The 17,184-nt window shown below is 45.1% G+C and overlaps 4 protein-coding genes across 6 annotated transcripts; 2 read left to right on the top strand and 2 right to left on the bottom strand.

Annotated features, from left to right (window-relative positions):
- Positions 1 to 284: 284 nt before the first annotated feature.
- LOC104426510 (calcium-transporting ATPase 1, endoplasmic reticulum-type) lies at positions 285 to 5,551 on the top strand. 3 transcript variants are annotated; one of them, XM_039304391.1, is made up of 9 exons: positions 292 to 433; positions 643 to 2,066; positions 2,322 to 2,379; positions 2,476 to 2,597; positions 2,852 to 3,133; positions 3,240 to 3,617; positions 4,034 to 4,143; positions 4,378 to 4,606; positions 4,688 to 5,551. In XM_039304391.1, exons 1-9 carry the CDS (start codon positions 307 to 309, stop codon positions 5,279 to 5,281), a joined length of 3,324 nt encoding a protein of 1,107 aa, XP_039160325.1. In that variant the 5' UTR covers positions 292 to 306; the 3' UTR covers positions 5,282 to 5,551. The 3 variants fall into 3 exon arrangements, with proteins under 3 accessions (XP_010037888.2, XP_039160325.1, XP_039160324.1); XM_010039586.3 differs by having other exon boundaries at positions 285 to 422; positions 2,322 to 2,597; XM_039304390.1 differs by having other exon boundaries at positions 2,322 to 2,597.
- A 1,806-nt stretch (positions 5,552 to 7,357) lies between these two features.
- LOC104426511 lies at positions 7,358 to 9,912 on the bottom strand. Its single transcript, XM_010039589.3, has 4 exons — positions 9,536 to 9,912; positions 8,978 to 9,153; positions 8,384 to 8,582; positions 7,358 to 7,810 (listed from the first exon to the last, which is right to left on the bottom strand). Exons 1-4 carry the CDS (start codon positions 9,597 to 9,599, stop codon positions 7,587 to 7,589), a joined length of 663 nt encoding a protein of 220 aa, XP_010037891.1. The 5' UTR covers positions 9,600 to 9,912; the 3' UTR covers positions 7,358 to 7,586.
- A 3,058-nt stretch (positions 9,913 to 12,970) lies between these two features.
- Positions 12,971 to 13,753, top strand: LOC104427906 (pathogenesis-related protein 1A). The gene has a single exon (XM_010040916.2). It carries the CDS (start codon positions 12,971 to 12,973, stop codon positions 13,610 to 13,612), a length of 642 nt encoding a protein of 213 aa, XP_010039218.1. The 3' UTR covers positions 13,613 to 13,753.
- Positions 13,754 to 14,409: 656 nt separating this feature from the next.
- On the bottom strand, positions 14,410 to 16,674 carry LOC104426512 (protein ALUMINUM SENSITIVE 3). Its single transcript, XM_010039590.3, is given in 4 exon segments — positions 14,410 to 15,209; positions 15,316 to 15,512; positions 15,515 to 15,560; positions 16,378 to 16,674. Coding segments are annotated over 4 exon segments (855 nt in total). The 3' UTR covers positions 14,410 to 14,894.
- Between the last annotated feature and the right edge of the window lie 510 nt (positions 16,675 to 17,184).

The raw sequence follows: 17,184 nt of genomic DNA on the forward strand, positions 1-17,184 counted from the left end.
AGGGAAGGAACCACGTCAGCGTCGGGAACACAGCGAAAGCGACATCGGGCCAATGGGAAGAGTCGAATCATTTTCTGATGCAATGGGAGGACGCCGCGTCGGCCAAGTTGACTTTTTTGTTTTTTTTTTGAATTCCCGGCCGCCAGTTCCAGTTCGCCCTGGATCGCTTTCGAAAGGGCGCGCGCACGCAAGCACAGCGGTTTCTTTTTCAAAAGGAATAAGGAAAGGAAACGAAAACGGTCCCGCCGGTTGAATTCTGCCTGGGATGAATTTCGAAGGAAGAAGTTGCGACGAAGCTTCGCGGGAATGATTAGTTTAATCCGCGGTGGTGTCGTTATTAAATCTCCCCCCCGTCCTGGCGATTTCTGCAACACTGGACCGTGCAACGGAGAGGACCCAGCGACTTGTTCTCGAAGTCAGAGGTACGCAGTTGATGAGTTTAAGGTTTCTCTCTCTCTATCTGTCTGTCCATCTCGACACTGACACCGCATCAGCGGTCTCTTTTGTTATCTAGTTCTGTCGAGTTTCTTTTATTTTCAATCCCGTTTCGCTTTTCATTTGTGTAATGCAATTCGTGATTGGAGTTTTCGTCGCGAACTGACCACCGAGTTTGATTCCTCTTAATCTATTGTCTGTAACTAGAGATGGGTCAGGGAAAACGACAGAATTGTGAAGGCATGGAAGCCATCTCGAAGAAGTTGAATGACCGCGAGGCGTCGTTCCCCGCTTGGGCGAGAGATATCGCTGAGTGTGAGAAGCACTACCGCACCAGCAGGGCCTCGGGGCTGAAGTCCGAGGATGTCGAGAGGAGGCGCAAGCTGTACGGCCTCAACGAGCTGGACCACCATGAGGGGGCCTCAATCCTGAGCCTCATCATAGAGCAGTTCAAGGACACGCTAGTCCAGATATTGCTTGGTGCCGCGGTCGTCTCCTTTGTCCTCGCCTTGTATGACAGCGAGGGAGGAGGTGGCAAAAAGGAGATCACTGCGTTCGTGGAGCCGCTGGTAATATTCCTGATCCTGATCTTGAATGCAACTGTCGGGGTGTGGCAGGAGAGCAATGCCGAGAAGGCCCTGGAGGCGCTGAAGGAGATTCAGTCTGAGCAGGCGACGGTAGTGCGAGATGGGAAGAGGGTTCTGAATTTGCCGGCGAGGGAGCTCGTGCCGGGTGATATTGTGGAGCTCAAGGTCGGAGACAAAGTGCCTGCAGATATGCGCGTCGTGGAGTTGATTAGCTCCACGCTGCGAATGGAGCAGGGCTCGCTGACCGGAGAGAGTGAGGCTGTGAACAAGACGAGCAAGGTTGTTGCGGAGGACGCCGACATACAGGGAAAGAAATGCATGGTCTTTGCAGGGACGACTGTGGTGAACGGTAATTGTATCTGTTTGGTCACCCAGACTGGGATGGAGACCGAGATTGGGAAAGTGCACGAGCAAATCCAAGTGGCGTCGCAGTGCGAGGAGGACACCCCATTGAAGAAGAAACTGAACGAATTTGGGGAGGTCTTGACGATAATAATCGGCGTGATTTGCGCATTGGTCTGGCTTATCAGTGTCAAGCACTTCCTAACCTGGGAGTACGTAGATGGGTGGCCGAGGAATTTCAGTTTCTCCTTCGAGAAGTCCACGTATTACTTTGAGATCGCTGTGGCATTGGCTGTGGCTGCAATTCCTGAAGGTCTGCCTGCTGTGATCACGACTTGCCTGGCACTCGGGACGAGGAAGATGGCACAGAAGAACGCCCTTGTTCGGAAGCTCCCGAGTGTCGAGACATTGGGATGCACCACGGTGATCTGTTCAGATAAGACTGGCACATTGACCACTAACCAAATGGCTGTGTCGAAGCTGGTTGCTGTTGGTTCGTCGTCTGATAAGTTAAGGACCTTCAAGGTTGAAGGGACAACTTACAATCCGTTTGATGGAAAAATTCACGACTGGCCGACTGGCCAAATGGATGCTAATCTTCAAATGATAGCACAAATTGCTGCCGTATGCAACGATGCTGGTGTTGCACAATCGGAGCATAAGTTCATTTCCCATGGAATGCCCACCGAGGCTGCTTTGAAGGTAAACGCAATTTTTTTCTTAACCTTTTGGTCACCTTACTTCATCTTCTTTAGTGAAATAAGCTGTTACAGTTTGTACACGCAGCTGTTTTTTTATTATCGAGTTGTGGCAGATGATTTTTGGGTGAAACGTGCACTCTGATTAGCAAGTTTCCACTTGCATTCTTGTGAGCTTTGCTAGTATAAAAAACTGATGCGGATGCTTACCTTCAAATCTACTAGATGTTTCAATCAGACATTCTTCATTTTCTATCAGGTCTTGGTCGAGAAAATGGGCATGCCCGAAGAGGCTTCTGAGAGCAACGAACTTCTGCGTAAGACACTTATCGACCTACTTCAATTCTCTGTTTCTTTGTCTATTATCAGAGATCTTGTAGTAACTAAAAATGTTTTGTTGTTTGCTTCTAAAGGTTGCTGCAAATGGTGGAGCGAATTTGAACGTCGAATTGGGACACTGGAATTCGACCGAGATAGGAAGTCTATGGGAGTTATTGTGAATTCCCGTTCTGGAAAAAAGTTGCTGCTTGTGAAGGTGCATTCCCTTTCAATCCGTGGACATCCAATATTTTCTAGTGAATTGTTGGATTGATAATTATCCATGCACTTTTTACTCTCTTTCTTCGACTGCTAGAGAATGTGAAATTTCAATGACAAAGTCAAAAAGAGTTAAAGTTTTCCCAGAGATGGGTACTTTGAACATTTATTTTATTTGCCGAATCATTTTAAAGTTGAAATGTTATTTCGACGTGTACATGACTAACAAATGAACCGCTGCGATTTTGACAGGGTGCTGTAGAAAGTATATTAGAGAGAAGCAGCAAAATTCAATTGCTCGATGGCTCGGTTGTGGAACTGGATCAGACGTCAAGAAACTCCATCTTGAAATCTCTTCACGAAATGTCGACCGGCGCACTGCGCTGTCTGGCTTTTGCATTCAGAGACGAGCTGCCCGAGTTCGAGGGCTATGACGGTTCTGAAGATCATCCTGCTCATAAACTTCTGCTCAATCCATCTAATTATTCAACAATAGAGAGTGGATTAGTTTTCACTGGCTTGGTGGGATTGCGAGTGAGTCCTGTTTGTGTTTTGAGTATCCTTTCCTAAGTTTGAAGTAGTAATTTTTTTCCCACTTCTTTTCACGAGCTAATCCTGCATCTCCATACACTCCATATAGGATCCTCCCAGAGAAGAAGTCCATCAAGCCATTCAGGACTGCAGGGCAGCAGGAATCCGCGTCATGGTTATCACTGGGGATAACAAGAACACAGCGGAAGCGATATGTCGGGAGATAGGAGTTTTCGCACACAATGAGGACATCAGCTTCAAAAGCTTGACAGGAAAGGAGTTCATGAATTTGCAGAACAAGAAGGATCACCTGAGGCAAAGCGGAGGCCTCCTGTTCTCCAGGGCTGAGCCGAGGCACAAGCAAGAGATAGTTCGGTTGCTTAAAGAAGATGGTGAAGTCGTTGCTATGACAGGTGATGGAGTGAACGATGCACCTGCCTTGAAACTGGCCGATATTGGCATAGCAATGGGCATTGCCGGAACTGAGGTACTCTTTTGTTACCGCATTTGCTGCTTGAAGTCGGCAAAATCCATAATTGACAATAAATAACATGTAAAGAAAAAGGTGGAAGAAGTCGGTTAATAGTCAAGTACAAATCGATGCAACATCTAAGTAGATCTGGAGGGACCCAACTTAAAGCAATTGAAGATTCGAACCTCAATAAAATACTATGAGAGTCCGTAAATCTTGAACTAAGGAAGTTAAAAGAATTATATGAAATTTGCCTGGTCTGATCAAGTCAGCAGAGTTATCGGCTCATTTTTTTGCCCCTTTATTTGCTGAAGAATCCTAAGCTGGGCCAACTTTCATTTTCAGGGTATCACTTGTCAGTTACTTACTACTGCGCCTTCTATAAATTATTCGTCCTGCTTGATTATCACAGTATTTTTCATCTGCTCCAGGTTGCAAAGGAAGCTTCCGACATGGTCTTGTCCGATGACAATTTCAGCACAATAGTCGCAGCTGTTGGTGAAGGAAGATCTATCTACAGTAATATGAAGGCCTTCATCAGGTTAGTTTCTCTAGGTCCTACTTGGTTTCGAAGTACAAATGTTTGCTGAGCATGTTTTAGGCTAATAATTTGTGGTGACTGACAAATGACGGGATCACTATTGTTTGAAAAGCAATCTGAGCTTCGCTTTCTAAAGCATGAGAGCTGAGCGTATCTGATGCGCTTGCTACTGATAAACAATCAGTGGACATATTATCGTGATTACTGATGTGCTTTTTTGAATGAAATTTTCAGGTACATGATCTCTTCAAACATCGGCGAGGTTGCTTCCATCTTCTTGACAGCGGCTCTAGGAATTCCTGAAGGTCTGATACCTGTTCAGCTTCTGTGGGTCAATCTTGTGACCGATGGACCACCTGCGACTGCCTTGGGATTCAATCCTCCGGACAAGGACATAATGCAAAAGCCACCTCGCAAAAGCAACGATTCTCTCATCAGCCCATGGATTCTGTTCCGCTATCTGGTAGTTATTATTCGCTGGATTTAATCCTTCTAACGCTTCCTAATTGTACTGTGAATTGACCAGCTTGACTACTCTGGACAGGTCATTGGGCTCTATGTAGGGATTGCAACGGTGGGTGTGTTTATCATCTGGTACACACAGGCCTCCTTCTTGGGCATTGACCTTAGCAGCGATGGACACACGCTAGTGTCGTACACTCAGCTTGCGAACTGGGGTCAGTGCTCGTCCTGGAAGAACTTCACCGTCGCGCCCTTCACTGCTGGGAACCAGGTCCTCACCTTCGACAGCGACCCATGCAACTATTTCCACGGAGGGAAAGTCAAGGCTACGACTTTGTCTCTCTCGGTGCTGGTCGCAATCGAGATGTTCAACTCTGTCAATGCTCTCTCTGAGGACACGAGCCTGTTGGTTATGCCCCCCTGGGTTAACCCGTGGCTCTTGTTGGCCATGTGCGTCTCATTCGGGCTTCACTTCCTGATCTTATACATCCCTGTCCTCGCTCAGGTCTTTGGCATCGTGCCTCTCAGCTTCAACGAGTGGCTTCTGGTACTCGTGGTCGCATTTCCGGTGATCCTTATCGATGAGGTTTTGAAGTTCATTGGGAGGTGTATGAACACATGGAGCAGGCTTCAACGATGCACCGGGCAAATACCAGTGAAGCCAAAGACAGAGTGAGACAGCTTTGTTTTCAAGCCTCTAGCTCTCCAACTGTTACTGCTTAATACGTCGACGAGATGCCTGTATAGCGGATGTGCAATATGCATCTCTTTCTGGGTCCTTCCTCTGACTTCCTGTATCGCGGTTCTCTGGTGTTTTTGTTTCGCTTTGGAATCTTACTAATGATGCAATATCGTACCACATAGCTTCTGATGTACTGGCCTTTTACCCAAAAAGTGATCCTCCGCGCACTATGAAATAAAAACGTTAATCAAATTTTGGAGATTATTTTTTCTCGTTTCGTTAGAATCTTCATGGCCTCATGCTGGCAAGTTTGGCCCTGCACGAGCAAGACTAGAGACAGAGACTTTTTACCAAGGCCTCTTCGTGAAAACTATTAAACAAGTCAATCTTCACTTATCTGCAAGCCAAAAGATACTGTACCCCTATCCAACAAATAAAGATGAATGCAGGAACAGAAAAGGGTGATAAAGCACAAGAGTATGGTATTCCCTTATGATACGGGTAGGTATAGGAGCAATTAGGACAAAGAAACTCCTAGGAATCCTTAGGCCAATGTTAGAGAGGTATAATTTCAGCCAGCAAGATTTGACCTTCGAGCTGCAGATATACAAGAGTCACGAATCTCCTCTGTAAAAATTCATCTGAGGACTTATTTCTTCTCCTTTTTTTTTTTTTTTTTCTTTTTTGCGGCTTTTCTCCAATTCAAGCCACGGTGAAGAATAAATTGTTCTAGTGAGAAAATGCGAGAGCTATCCTGCCCTAAAGGACATTCGATCGTTAGTAGCTTTTATCAAAAGGAAAGGTCCCGCACCGACCACCGAGGAGATGTGGTAGAAGAGCAAAAGAAGGAGAGCTTTTATCAGCAACTGAAAGTAGTCATATTGTTTTGGAAAAAAATTTCACGTTAGTGCAGAATCAGATGCTTGTGTGACCGAGCATGACTCGTCTTTCTGCCCAAATGGGCATATCTTCTCACCCCTTTTCACCAGGAAAAAGTTGATTCTAGATGATAACGGTTGCCATGACACAGTGACTATCTACTATATTAGGATGATCTCTCCAGCCTCCAGTACAACATCGCTGCAAGGCCAATTCTCTTTGCGCTGGACTCAGTGATATAGCCTCTCTCTCTCTCATTCCCGATTGGAATAAGGTTGCCCTCAAGCATACGTTCATTCCTGTGTGGGTAAAACAACAGGAACAATTCAATAGAAATTTTCAGGCAGCAACATATAGCTCGGACTTTAGTACCATGGCTTGCAAAGTTCTCAGTCCCTACGAGCCACACTTCACAAGTCACCTCATATGGCCGACTTTGAATGGAGAGCTCGATGATGCTATTGGCAGCGGATCCTCTGAGGACTCTTTCTCATTCCTATCTGCTGTATGTTTTCCCGATGGTAGTTGGAATCCCTCTTATTTTCCACAAGAAGATTTCTCAGGAGGATTCCAGAGCGAGCATCACAGACGCGATTATTTTTATGAACGAGAGGAACTACCTTACGGCAAATATGGAGATTGGCCTAGCGATCATGAGCCCTGCTTCAGCAGTTGCTGGGAACGTTATTTCTTCTTACTTCGAGATGATGATTCCAATGATGATGAACAATGGAATGGCCGACAGAAGGAGAATCTGTATCAGAATGAAGAAGAAAGCCACGATTTTTACCAAATTGGAGAAATGCAATCTTCTGATGAACATGATCTGGCGGCCGGATACGGATTTTGGCCAGAACATATATGGGGAGAGGCCACTCCTGAAACTAGTCAGCAAGAGCCAACAAGCTCCTTCGTTGAACCGACTTTCTATGAGAGTTTCTTTGGTTACTGGCCCTCCTTGTTTCAGGAAGAACCGGCAAAACTTTATGATGATTGAAGAACGAGCTTCGTTACAGGGCCAGGACAACTAACGGTGACCTCCTGGTACCTTTCGGCAGTCCATCTCAGAGATATTTCCTGGCGAATTTCGTCCTCCATTACTATTTTCATTGTTTAATCGTACGAAGTTGCCATCCATAATCAAAGATATCTGACTCCAATCGAGAAGATATTGACGTTTAGTATGAATAATTTCTAAATGCCAAGGAATGGCAATCTTTATTTCCCCAAGCCAACTGCTTTTCTTGTACATACATATGCACCGAAGTTACACCCGCTGCCTTCAGCAATTGTCAAAACAGTGCACAAATATACAGAGTGTGTTTCGTACTGTACTCTATTTCAGGTCCAACTTCACAAGCAAAAATTTTCGCCATTAAGAACGAGCTGTACAATAAGGTTATGAACCAGAATACTAAAGTCATATCACAGTACCCAGTCCTAGCTCATCCTCAATGTCATCACCATCTTCAAATAGCTTCAGAAATCTGGCCTGCTCCTGCTCCCTCTTCTTTTTCTGCCAATACTTGTAAGCTGCTACCGACCCGATGAGCAGAACAGTCGAAACTAGAATGCTAATCATTATGACAAGAGCAACATGCATTCCTTTCCCTTTTTTATGAGCAGCAGTAGCTGAATTGGTATCTGCAAAGACACGATATCCAATTACGGAAATCAGCATGATGATAAGCAGCCCATTAGTAATAGACGAATGTAATGTAAAAGAAGGTAAACTTTCACTATTCATTTTGAATACCCACTGTTCTAATCACAAAAGATCTCCGACACATTTGGAAATGAAAAATAGTGAAAGAAGATACTCTTGTGATCCATCATAGAAAAAAGGAAGAAAATCAAAATCACTAATGATGACTTCTGCAGTTGTTCCATTCTAACAGCTACAGATGCAGTGTTCCTATAATTGACAAATATTCATAGTTTCCTCATGAATTTCCTATCTCAGTAGGCGAAGTTTGGCATCCTAGAATACAGACTTTTCCATACAGAGTGAGATAGATCAGTTAACTATTTCCTGATCTTACAACAATTAAGGTCACACAACACCCACAAAGAAGTTTTCGCAGTTCATCACAAAATATCTATTGACATTTATGACCCAATGTCTATTTGGCCACTATTACTTTAAATCGTAGGAGACATAATTGCTTGCATTAACAGGCTTAAAGTAGAAAAAAAGCAGGGAACATTTAATCTCACCAGCTGTAAGAGGTACACACTGTGGACATAGAAAAGTAGCAGTAAACTCCTTATCCTTGATTCTGGTATATCTTCCATCTGAAGAGCTAAAATCTGAAGGACAGAACTCCCATTCTTCAAATGTATCATCTGATTCTAGAATGTCCTCCTCATAAAACCCACATCGCTTGCATTTTTCATTTGAAAAATTTGTAAGAGGCTGAGAAAATGGAGACCATTTAGCATTAGCTGCCTATATTACAGAATTAACACACTAGCCACTTAAATTGACTAGAATCTGCCCACACCAGCACTTTTAAGACGAGTAATAGAGAGTTAATTCTACCGAAACTATTTATCACTGATCAACCATGCCGAACCACAGAAAAGAAACTTGTCCAATGAAACATCACCGCTGACTGGTAAAGTAGTGCAAGCTCATAAAATCAAACAATAGTACTACCAAAGGAAAAACTCACGCTTCATACCAAATAGGAATTCCAGTTGCAAACTTCAAGTTCCCAACAGTTATATATGGATAGATAGATACTACAATCCGGTTCCAACCAATTACACATCGTCCTACGATAGTCAGGTTATAGAAACAATTCATACCTGCCAAGATTCTTGACCTTTAAATGAGTAGGAGACATTTGCTTCCTTCACATCCGGCAACACAGCCTTGTTCTCCCCCTTACACCTGAAATAAACCGTCGGCTTAGCTTTGAACCACTCATGGGTCCTATATATCTCGATAGAATCGAGCGAAACAACCGCCGCGGACAAGTATCCTGCAAACAGGGGACGCAGTGTGAGACAACCAATTCTGAAGCGGGCAGATGAACAAGCAGCAGGATGCAATTCCAACGCATCGAATCCGGAAAAAAACCCGGCTTTAATCGACGGGAAGAACCGCATCACGAAACCCTAATTCAAAATTCACTACTTCAAGCGGACTCTTCATCTTCCCTTCCTTTCCTTTCCTTTTTTTAACAAGCGGGAGCTATCCCCAGCATCCACCTATCCATCAAACGATCTCGTCGAGCGAGCTGCAACCCATCGCGCATGTACTCTCCCCGATCAATCCCGAAGGGAACAAGCCACAAATCGGACCCGGAACAAGAAAATCAGCTCCCGGATGGAGCCAAACCCGGGACGGATTCCTTTCTTTACCTGGAAAGAAGCCGAGGAAGACCCAACAGAAGAGAGGCGCGGCAGAGACCCTCGGGATCGTCATACACGCGGGAGATGCGGCAGGGCAGGGAGATCGGCGTCCGGTTCCCGATCTCGCGGACCGAAACCAGAGAGAGAGAGAGAGAAGCGGGCGGAATATCGAAAGGAGGGAGGACGGTGGCGTGTCGAGAGGGGGTTTCCCGGGGACGCAGCTCGAGGGGCGAGATTCGACGGGGATTTTGGTCGATGGCGGTTCGACTTCGAGGAATGATGACGACGACGATGATGATGTTGCGAAGGTTCGTCGCGTCAAGAAAATGGCGGTTGAACGAAGCGCCCGCTTTGCGAGGTTTTAGGTAAAGAAGATGCTGGACCCAGACGACGACGGGAACAGACGTTAGCATGGCGTGACAAGGCGGGGCGTTTTTATTCCATTTGCCCGATGAGCATGCGCATTATTACTTTCTAATGTCTAAATTTGTTGGACGGATTAGAAAAATTTTTTTATCGAATGTGTCGGTGCATTTAGCCGGCATTTATTTAGCGAAAATTTAATAATTTGAAAAAATATTTTTCCACAAATAATTGCTTTTATCGCCTATATAAAAGAAAACTATTTTTTTTTTATGACCCGGGAACTCCCGTACAGCCGGCAGCCAACGAGGTAAACCCGGGGTGATGTTAGCATATGATCCATCATCCTGACGTCACACTTAAGATTCCGTGCGGCCAGTGGGATTCAAACTCCTCTCCCCCTAACAAAGGATCACGGGAGCCTTATCCAACTGGGCCACGTGATAGTAAAAGAAAACTATTTTAATAGTCTACAAAAACAATCTAGTGATGTAGACATATTTGATTAACTAATTATTCGAATGACATATGATATCATTTTTAGAAAATATTTTTTAGACTGTTCATTTTTCGCGTAGTAAACAGACCGTAATTAGGATTCTCTTTGGATCCCTTTAAAGGGAGAAGAACACTAAAAGTGTTAAAAGTTGTGGAAGAAACTCACTTTAGTATTAAAAAAAATTTCAAAATACTTGCCACTTTTTTGATAAAAAAATCACTTAAGTACTAACTCTAATCTGAGTTGCTGGAAATCCGATATAATAATATTTGATTAATTTCTCTATGACCCCTAAACAATATTAGTGCTAAACTTTGTTTGAAACTATTACTTATTGCCATGCATCCCACATAGAAATGCCACCGACTAGATTTTTTAAATATAAGTCATATATTATTTTTGGCCGGAATTTCTAATTGTTGGCAATTAAGTGATCATATTTTCTCTAATTTGACAGTCTAGCGAAAACTTTTAACACTAAGCGAGTGTCATATATAACTTTTAGCACTTCTAGTAATCAGAAGTCGATTTTACGATATTAATCTCAACATTAATTAAACCATTTTGAAAAGTCACCGCCTTGACCTAATGGACAAAGTATGATCAAATGAGAAGCTGAAAAAGTGACTAATTGTAAAAAGGCAATAATTGTAAATTTCCATGAAGAAAAAGTTTAGAACTCAATAGAAAGATAGTGTACGAAATTTACCACTTCATGGGAATACCATCTATGGAGGAATGACCTAGCAAAAGCAAAATGATCAGTTGTCCACTAAGTAATGTACTTTTACGTCTGCTATGATGTCTATATATTTGTTTGTGTTAATATTATGAAAAATTCCAAACTGTTATATTTTATAATAAATTTATCATAAATTATTTTTTTTATTATAAAAAATCCAAAATTAGTACACATATAACATATTTATAAAAAATTAATCTTTTAATCATAAAAAACCCCAAATTGATGCATTTATGATAAATTTGTCTTTCGTTAATTTTTGTTAAATTAAATTATTATAACGAAAATCCACAAACCGGTACACTTGTTATAAACGAGAGGGTAAAACTCCAAATAGATTCAACCATTAAATGCCATGTGTCATTTAATGCATTTGGTATTATCCTTGCATGTATTCATCGACGATTAAGGCCTGTTTGGTAACCATCCAAACAGTGCCTGATTCTAATTTTTTGTTCTTAGAATCAGTTTGGGATGAGAATCGCATTTGATAAAAAATTTGTTCACAGGACCAAATTTGTTCTCGAGAAGAGATTGAGAAGAGAATCAAAAAAAAAAAAAGAAAAAAAAATTAATTCTTGTTAGGGAACAAAATTGAGAATCAAAACTCTTATTCTTCTCTTTTTTTCCTCTTCATCGACCGCCATCCCGCGACTGCTACCTACTGCCGCTCGCTGCCTGTCGCCGCTCGTTGCCTGTCGCCACCTGCAGCCGTCCGCTGGCACCGGTCGTCGGCAACTGGTCCGGTGAGCTCCTCGCCGGTGGCCAAGTGGGCCTCATCGAGGCTGGGTGAGGCCCACCTAGCCTTGGCGAGGCTCGCCCCTCATGACGCCCAGCCTCGTCGGTGGCCAGGTGGGCCTCACCTAGCCCTGGCGAGGCTCGGCCGACGAGGGCCGGCGACACTATGGTGAGGTCACCGAACCGGCCTAAAGAAGAAGAAGAAGAAGAATAGGAGAAAAAAAAAGAAAAAAAAAAAAAGGAAAAAAATTATATAAATTAAAATAAATTGATTTAGAACATAATTAATGAACACAGTACCAAATGCAATTCTATTCCAGAATAAAAAAAAATTGTACAGTTATCAAACGCATTCTTTTACTCAAAATCAGTTCCCAGAAACAGAATAAAAAATAATTATTTCTGATAAGAATTTGTTTCCGGGAACAGAATCGTTACCAAACGCGTCCTAATTCAACAAATGATTATGGTAGCTAATGCCAAATTTATGATAAGTTGAACTTAAGTAAGTCCTTAAATTGTTTCGTCTGAGTTTTGTGCAATAGGACTTTGAAGTCCTTGGACATATAAGACCACCTTGAGGATAGAGCCGGAAATAGGACTCAATAAATAAGCCATACCAAATTAGGAGGCTGAGGTGTGCATGCACCAATACGTTTATATCCATTGGAAAGGCGAAGTGGGCCTCAATTGGTGTCGATAGACACCTGCTCCTTGGTGAGGAACCCTGGAAGCAACCAAGGATCCAAGGAGTAGCTCAATTTCATTGATGGACGTGGTATTAACCCTAGGCGTTTTGACCGACGGTTACTTCACCAAATGATTATGGCGGCCAATGCCAGATTCCTAATAATTCAGCAGAAAACGGAGCTGCGCCATCAATCCTGGTGCTTCGACCGCAGGCTCAAATTGGAAAGGAACCGAACGTCGTGACCAGGAAATCAGTAACGACAATTACCTAAAAATAACGATGGAGAGTGTAAAAGAGACGAATCCGATCGCGTAAAGAGCCCCCTTTGTGGGCCCTCTTCCCTTCTTCCTTAGCCCGCCGCTCTCGGCTCATGAGAGCAGCAACAACATCATGACCTTCCCAATGTCCAGAATGCGACACGTCTTCGTCGCCGCCGCCCTCCTCCTCGTCTCCATCGACGTCCTCGTCGTCTCGACCGATGTCCCGAAGCAGGCGGTCGCCGCGTCGGCTCGGATGCCGGGCAAGGGCGCCTCCCTCGGCGGCGGCATGGCCGTCAACCTCAAGAGCGTCGGCGGGACCCCGCGGCGGCCCCAGGGCGCGAAGCTCGGGGTCCCTGTCCCCAGCGCCCGCGAGTTCGTCGAGGCCCACAACAAGGTCAGGCTCGGGCACGGCGAGCCGCTCCTGAAGTGGGACAAGAACCTGGCCAAGTACTCGCGGCGGTTCGCGTCCAAGCGCGCCGCGGACTGCAAGATGATCCACTCCTACGGCCCGTACGGGGAGAACATCTTCTGGGGGGCGAAGGCCGAGTGGTCCCCGTCCCAGGTCGTGGACTCGTGGGTCAGCGAGAAACAGTTTTACGATCCGACGCACAACTCGTGCACGCCGGGAGAGATGTGCGGGCACTACACGCAGGTCGTTTGGCGGGACACCGCCCGCGTGGGCTGCGCCTGGATCCCGTGCCTCAACGGGGGCATGTACGCCATCTGCTCGTACGACCCGCCCGGGAACTACGTGAACGAGAGCCCGTTCGTGTCCACCGCGGACCAACGGTGATGATCTCCATTAGTAATATGACCTGAACTCAATTTGCAAGATTTGGTATACATATGTTTTAATGGCCGAGGTGTTTTGCTTCCGGTACCAAATCGTTTTTGCTTAATTTGGATCTGACGACGACCATGTATCTTTTAGTGCTTAGGCCAATGACATCTCGTGGCATCAGATCCGCATTGCTCGAACTCGAATCAACGCCGGCGTTCATCTGTGATGTGCATTTGTATCTTGTTTCTGGGTATCAATTTTCAGATTCTGGGGATTGCACACCTTCAATCAATGTGTGAACGCATCTTTCTCGAGAATGTCACCGTTTCTTACCGCCCACTGTTTCGTAGTTCTCTCTCTTCTCCATCGAGCAGAAGCCCGCGTTTGGGTTTTTTGAGTGCAAGGTGCGACGAACTAGTCGAGAGCAAAACCGATGCAGATGGATGCAGGCATTAGTTGATCCTACACATGGGGTATACCAGAGGCATCCTTATTATTTCCTGAAACCTGACTTGGGGGATGCATGTACAGACCATTAGTTTGCACCATTGCCTTTAGAAGCATCTCAGACACCCGACCGCTTTTGACAAGTAACAGGAACGGAATCGAAATCGATCTGTGACATTCGTTGCGGTGGCTTGTCTTTGAGTAGTGCATTTTGTTTAGACTTTCCGTTGATGTATAGGATGCTGCAGCCGGATCATATCATTGTCCGAGCACAGCCATGACTAATCCCAAAAGGGCAGAAAATGTGTGCCATAAGAACGTTATTGAAATCCCCAGAACAATCTCTCTACAAACTAAAAACCATGATTCCAACAGACTTACTTTTAATCAAATCGACCCGTTTCTAGGAAAAGACAGAAGAATCAGCGATTGAAGTTCCACAAAAAAAGAAAAAAAAAGAAATCTGGAGATAAACAACAATCTGTACCACTATTGCTGGATTCATGGCATCAACTGTATAAGCATGGTACGAAGCAGACGATTTGGAAACATCTGCTTTATTCGTCAAAACTTGCCGTCGCTCACTCTAGTATGTTCCTGCTGCATTTTGCTGTTTTTTGAGACCAATTGTGTTGTGTGAATCCAGTGTGCGCAACATAGGAGGTTGATTCTCGGCAAGCAATCAAAGCGAAAATGTCGAAAACTTTCCACTTGACTAATGATTGATAACTCAACATGGTGCAAGAAAATGAAGTTGTACAATTTCTGCAATCCATCTTCTGAAGTCCTCCTTAATCCCGAACGTGTCTTGGATTCGAGTTGTGCTAGGGTTATTTCAAATAAAACATCACTCAGAGGAGAAGACCTTAGATTCCAACTGATAAGCCTTGGTGAAGAATCCCGGCCAGCAGAGGTAGGTGGACATGATGCTGCTGACGGTGGACGCACCGATTAGCATGTTCATTACCACAATCTGCAGCTGGATGGCTTCAATTGGAGAAGCCCCTCCCATTATCAGGCCCGTCATCGCGCCCGGAAGCGAGATGAGGCCCACAGTTTTGGCATTGTCGATCACGGGGGAGAGTGCTATGACCAGCGCCCTCTTCACTTGTTGATGCGTCGCTTGGCGCGGGGTTGCGCCAAGAGCCAATGCAGTCTCCACCTGCAACAAACGGAAGCACAAATTCGCATAAATTTCAGAACTTGGAAATGAATTAGTCATTTGTGCTCAGATTGTGGAACATTAGCGGATTGAAATCAAGACTTACCAGGTTCATTTGCGTCCTGATATCATCCCTAAGCCTTTTCATGGTGACACCAGTAACCGTCATCGCATTCCCCACCATCATTCCCGCGACAGGAATGATATACCGAGGAGTGAAGGGGAACACGTTGAGCAGGACCAGCAAGAACATCGTCACTGCAGTTCCGGTGAGGATCGAGGCTCCGGCTATGTATTTGCCCCAGGGACGTGTTTCGCGCGTTGACCAGCCGTGTAGCCAGCGACCGAGACCTACAGGATTCAATAATTAAAGTCAACCAAAGGATTAATGTAAATAAAGGACGGCCAAGAACTTGCGCCTAAAACGACCAAAAGAGCCTGTATTCTTGTCAAGAAAGGAGGCCAGATGCTATGGCAATCGACGAGTAGCGTAACATTTAATCAAAACAACATGTTGTAGAAAGCATTCTTTCATCTTTGCATACGGTGACCTTTTGTCATCTGGTAAAAGGTTAGAGGAATCCTGTAAGAAGCAGGTTGTCCTGAAAATTCATGGGGACTTCCTAAAGAGGAATCCGGGAAGTCTTGAAAGAAGTTGGTGGGTTAATTACGGGAGGACATATTCATTGCTGAAAATTCCTGGAAATCAAAACCAGACAACGTGTCTGCATCTCTTTCTCTGGAAAAGCTATGAGTACGATCATCTGAAGACTAAAGGCGAACAAATAGAGAGGATAACTTTTCTGAAATTTGAATTTGAATCGAGAAAGGTAAGAAAAGGAAGGAACATTCTCTCCAGTTTCCAGCTAATGTTGGCAAGACATTAGCTGGAGCTGGAGAAAACCAAGAAAACAGGGGAAGCTGAAACTTTATGAAAAGTCATTATCTTATCTCACTTCATGATCATCAAGGTCATGAGTGCTTTGATGAATTACATACTAAAAAGTTAAAACTTTTTCAGATGAATTCTTCAGGAGAAGCAACAAGAAACCAAGAAAGCAGAGACACGCTCTGCTTCTCTATCTTGTCGCTAAAACTCCATCCAAACGTAAAAAAAGAAACTCTAAAAACACGAACAGGAGAGGGAGAGGGGGAGAGAGAGAGAGACCATGAAAAGGTAAGCGAGGATGATCCAGAAGCTGTTCTCCCGGTTGAAGATGAACTGGAGGACGAAGCCGATAATGGAGAGCTGAAGGAAAGCCCTGGAGATGGCGTAGACCATCTCCCGTTCAAGGCGGAGCCTCTGGGTGTAGGAGAGGGCCGCCGCCATGAAGACCACCGCGAGCGCGGCCGCCGGCTTCACCATCCCCTTCAGGAACTCCACCATCCACCCCAGGTGCTCCACGTCGAACACCCAATCCCACTCCAGGCCCAGCCCCGTCGCCGCTCCGCTCACAATGTCCATGGCCGCGAGACCTCGTTCTTGAAATCTTGACCTCGTGAAAGACCTCTGAATCTATGAGGGCGGGAGAGAGATGGGACGTGGAGGGGTGGTGTGTGCAGAATTTATGGTGGTGGGAGGCCGGTCAGAGGCGGAGAGAAAGAGAGAGAGAGAGAGAGAGAACCGTCCCCAGATGGAATTTGGCGTTGCGGAACAACTTGGGAGGTTTCTACTTGAGGAAACTGAGAGGAAGAGAGAGAGAGACCACCTCGCTGGCTTACGGCAACGTACGTACGACCTGATACGAAACCGCGAGATCCATATCGCCGTCACGGAAGGTTTTTGTCTCGGTACGCGCAAAGCGCGTGCATGCGCGTACCGTCGTGCGTGGGCCATTCAAAGTCCGCAGGGGTCCATCGAGGCGACTGGCGTTGGTGGAGAGATCGATCGTTATTTCCGCCAGGCATCACATGTTTTACTCGCGCGGCGGCATGAATGTCTGAACAGCTCGTGTGTGGTGTTGTCTAGCCGGGC

This window comes from Eucalyptus grandis, chromosome 11, assembly GCF_016545825.1.
Source record: "Eucalyptus grandis isolate ANBG69807.140 chromosome 11, ASM1654582v1, whole genome shotgun sequence".
NCBI classification, from domain to species: Eukaryota; Viridiplantae; Streptophyta; class Magnoliopsida; order Myrtales; family Myrtaceae; genus Eucalyptus; species Eucalyptus grandis.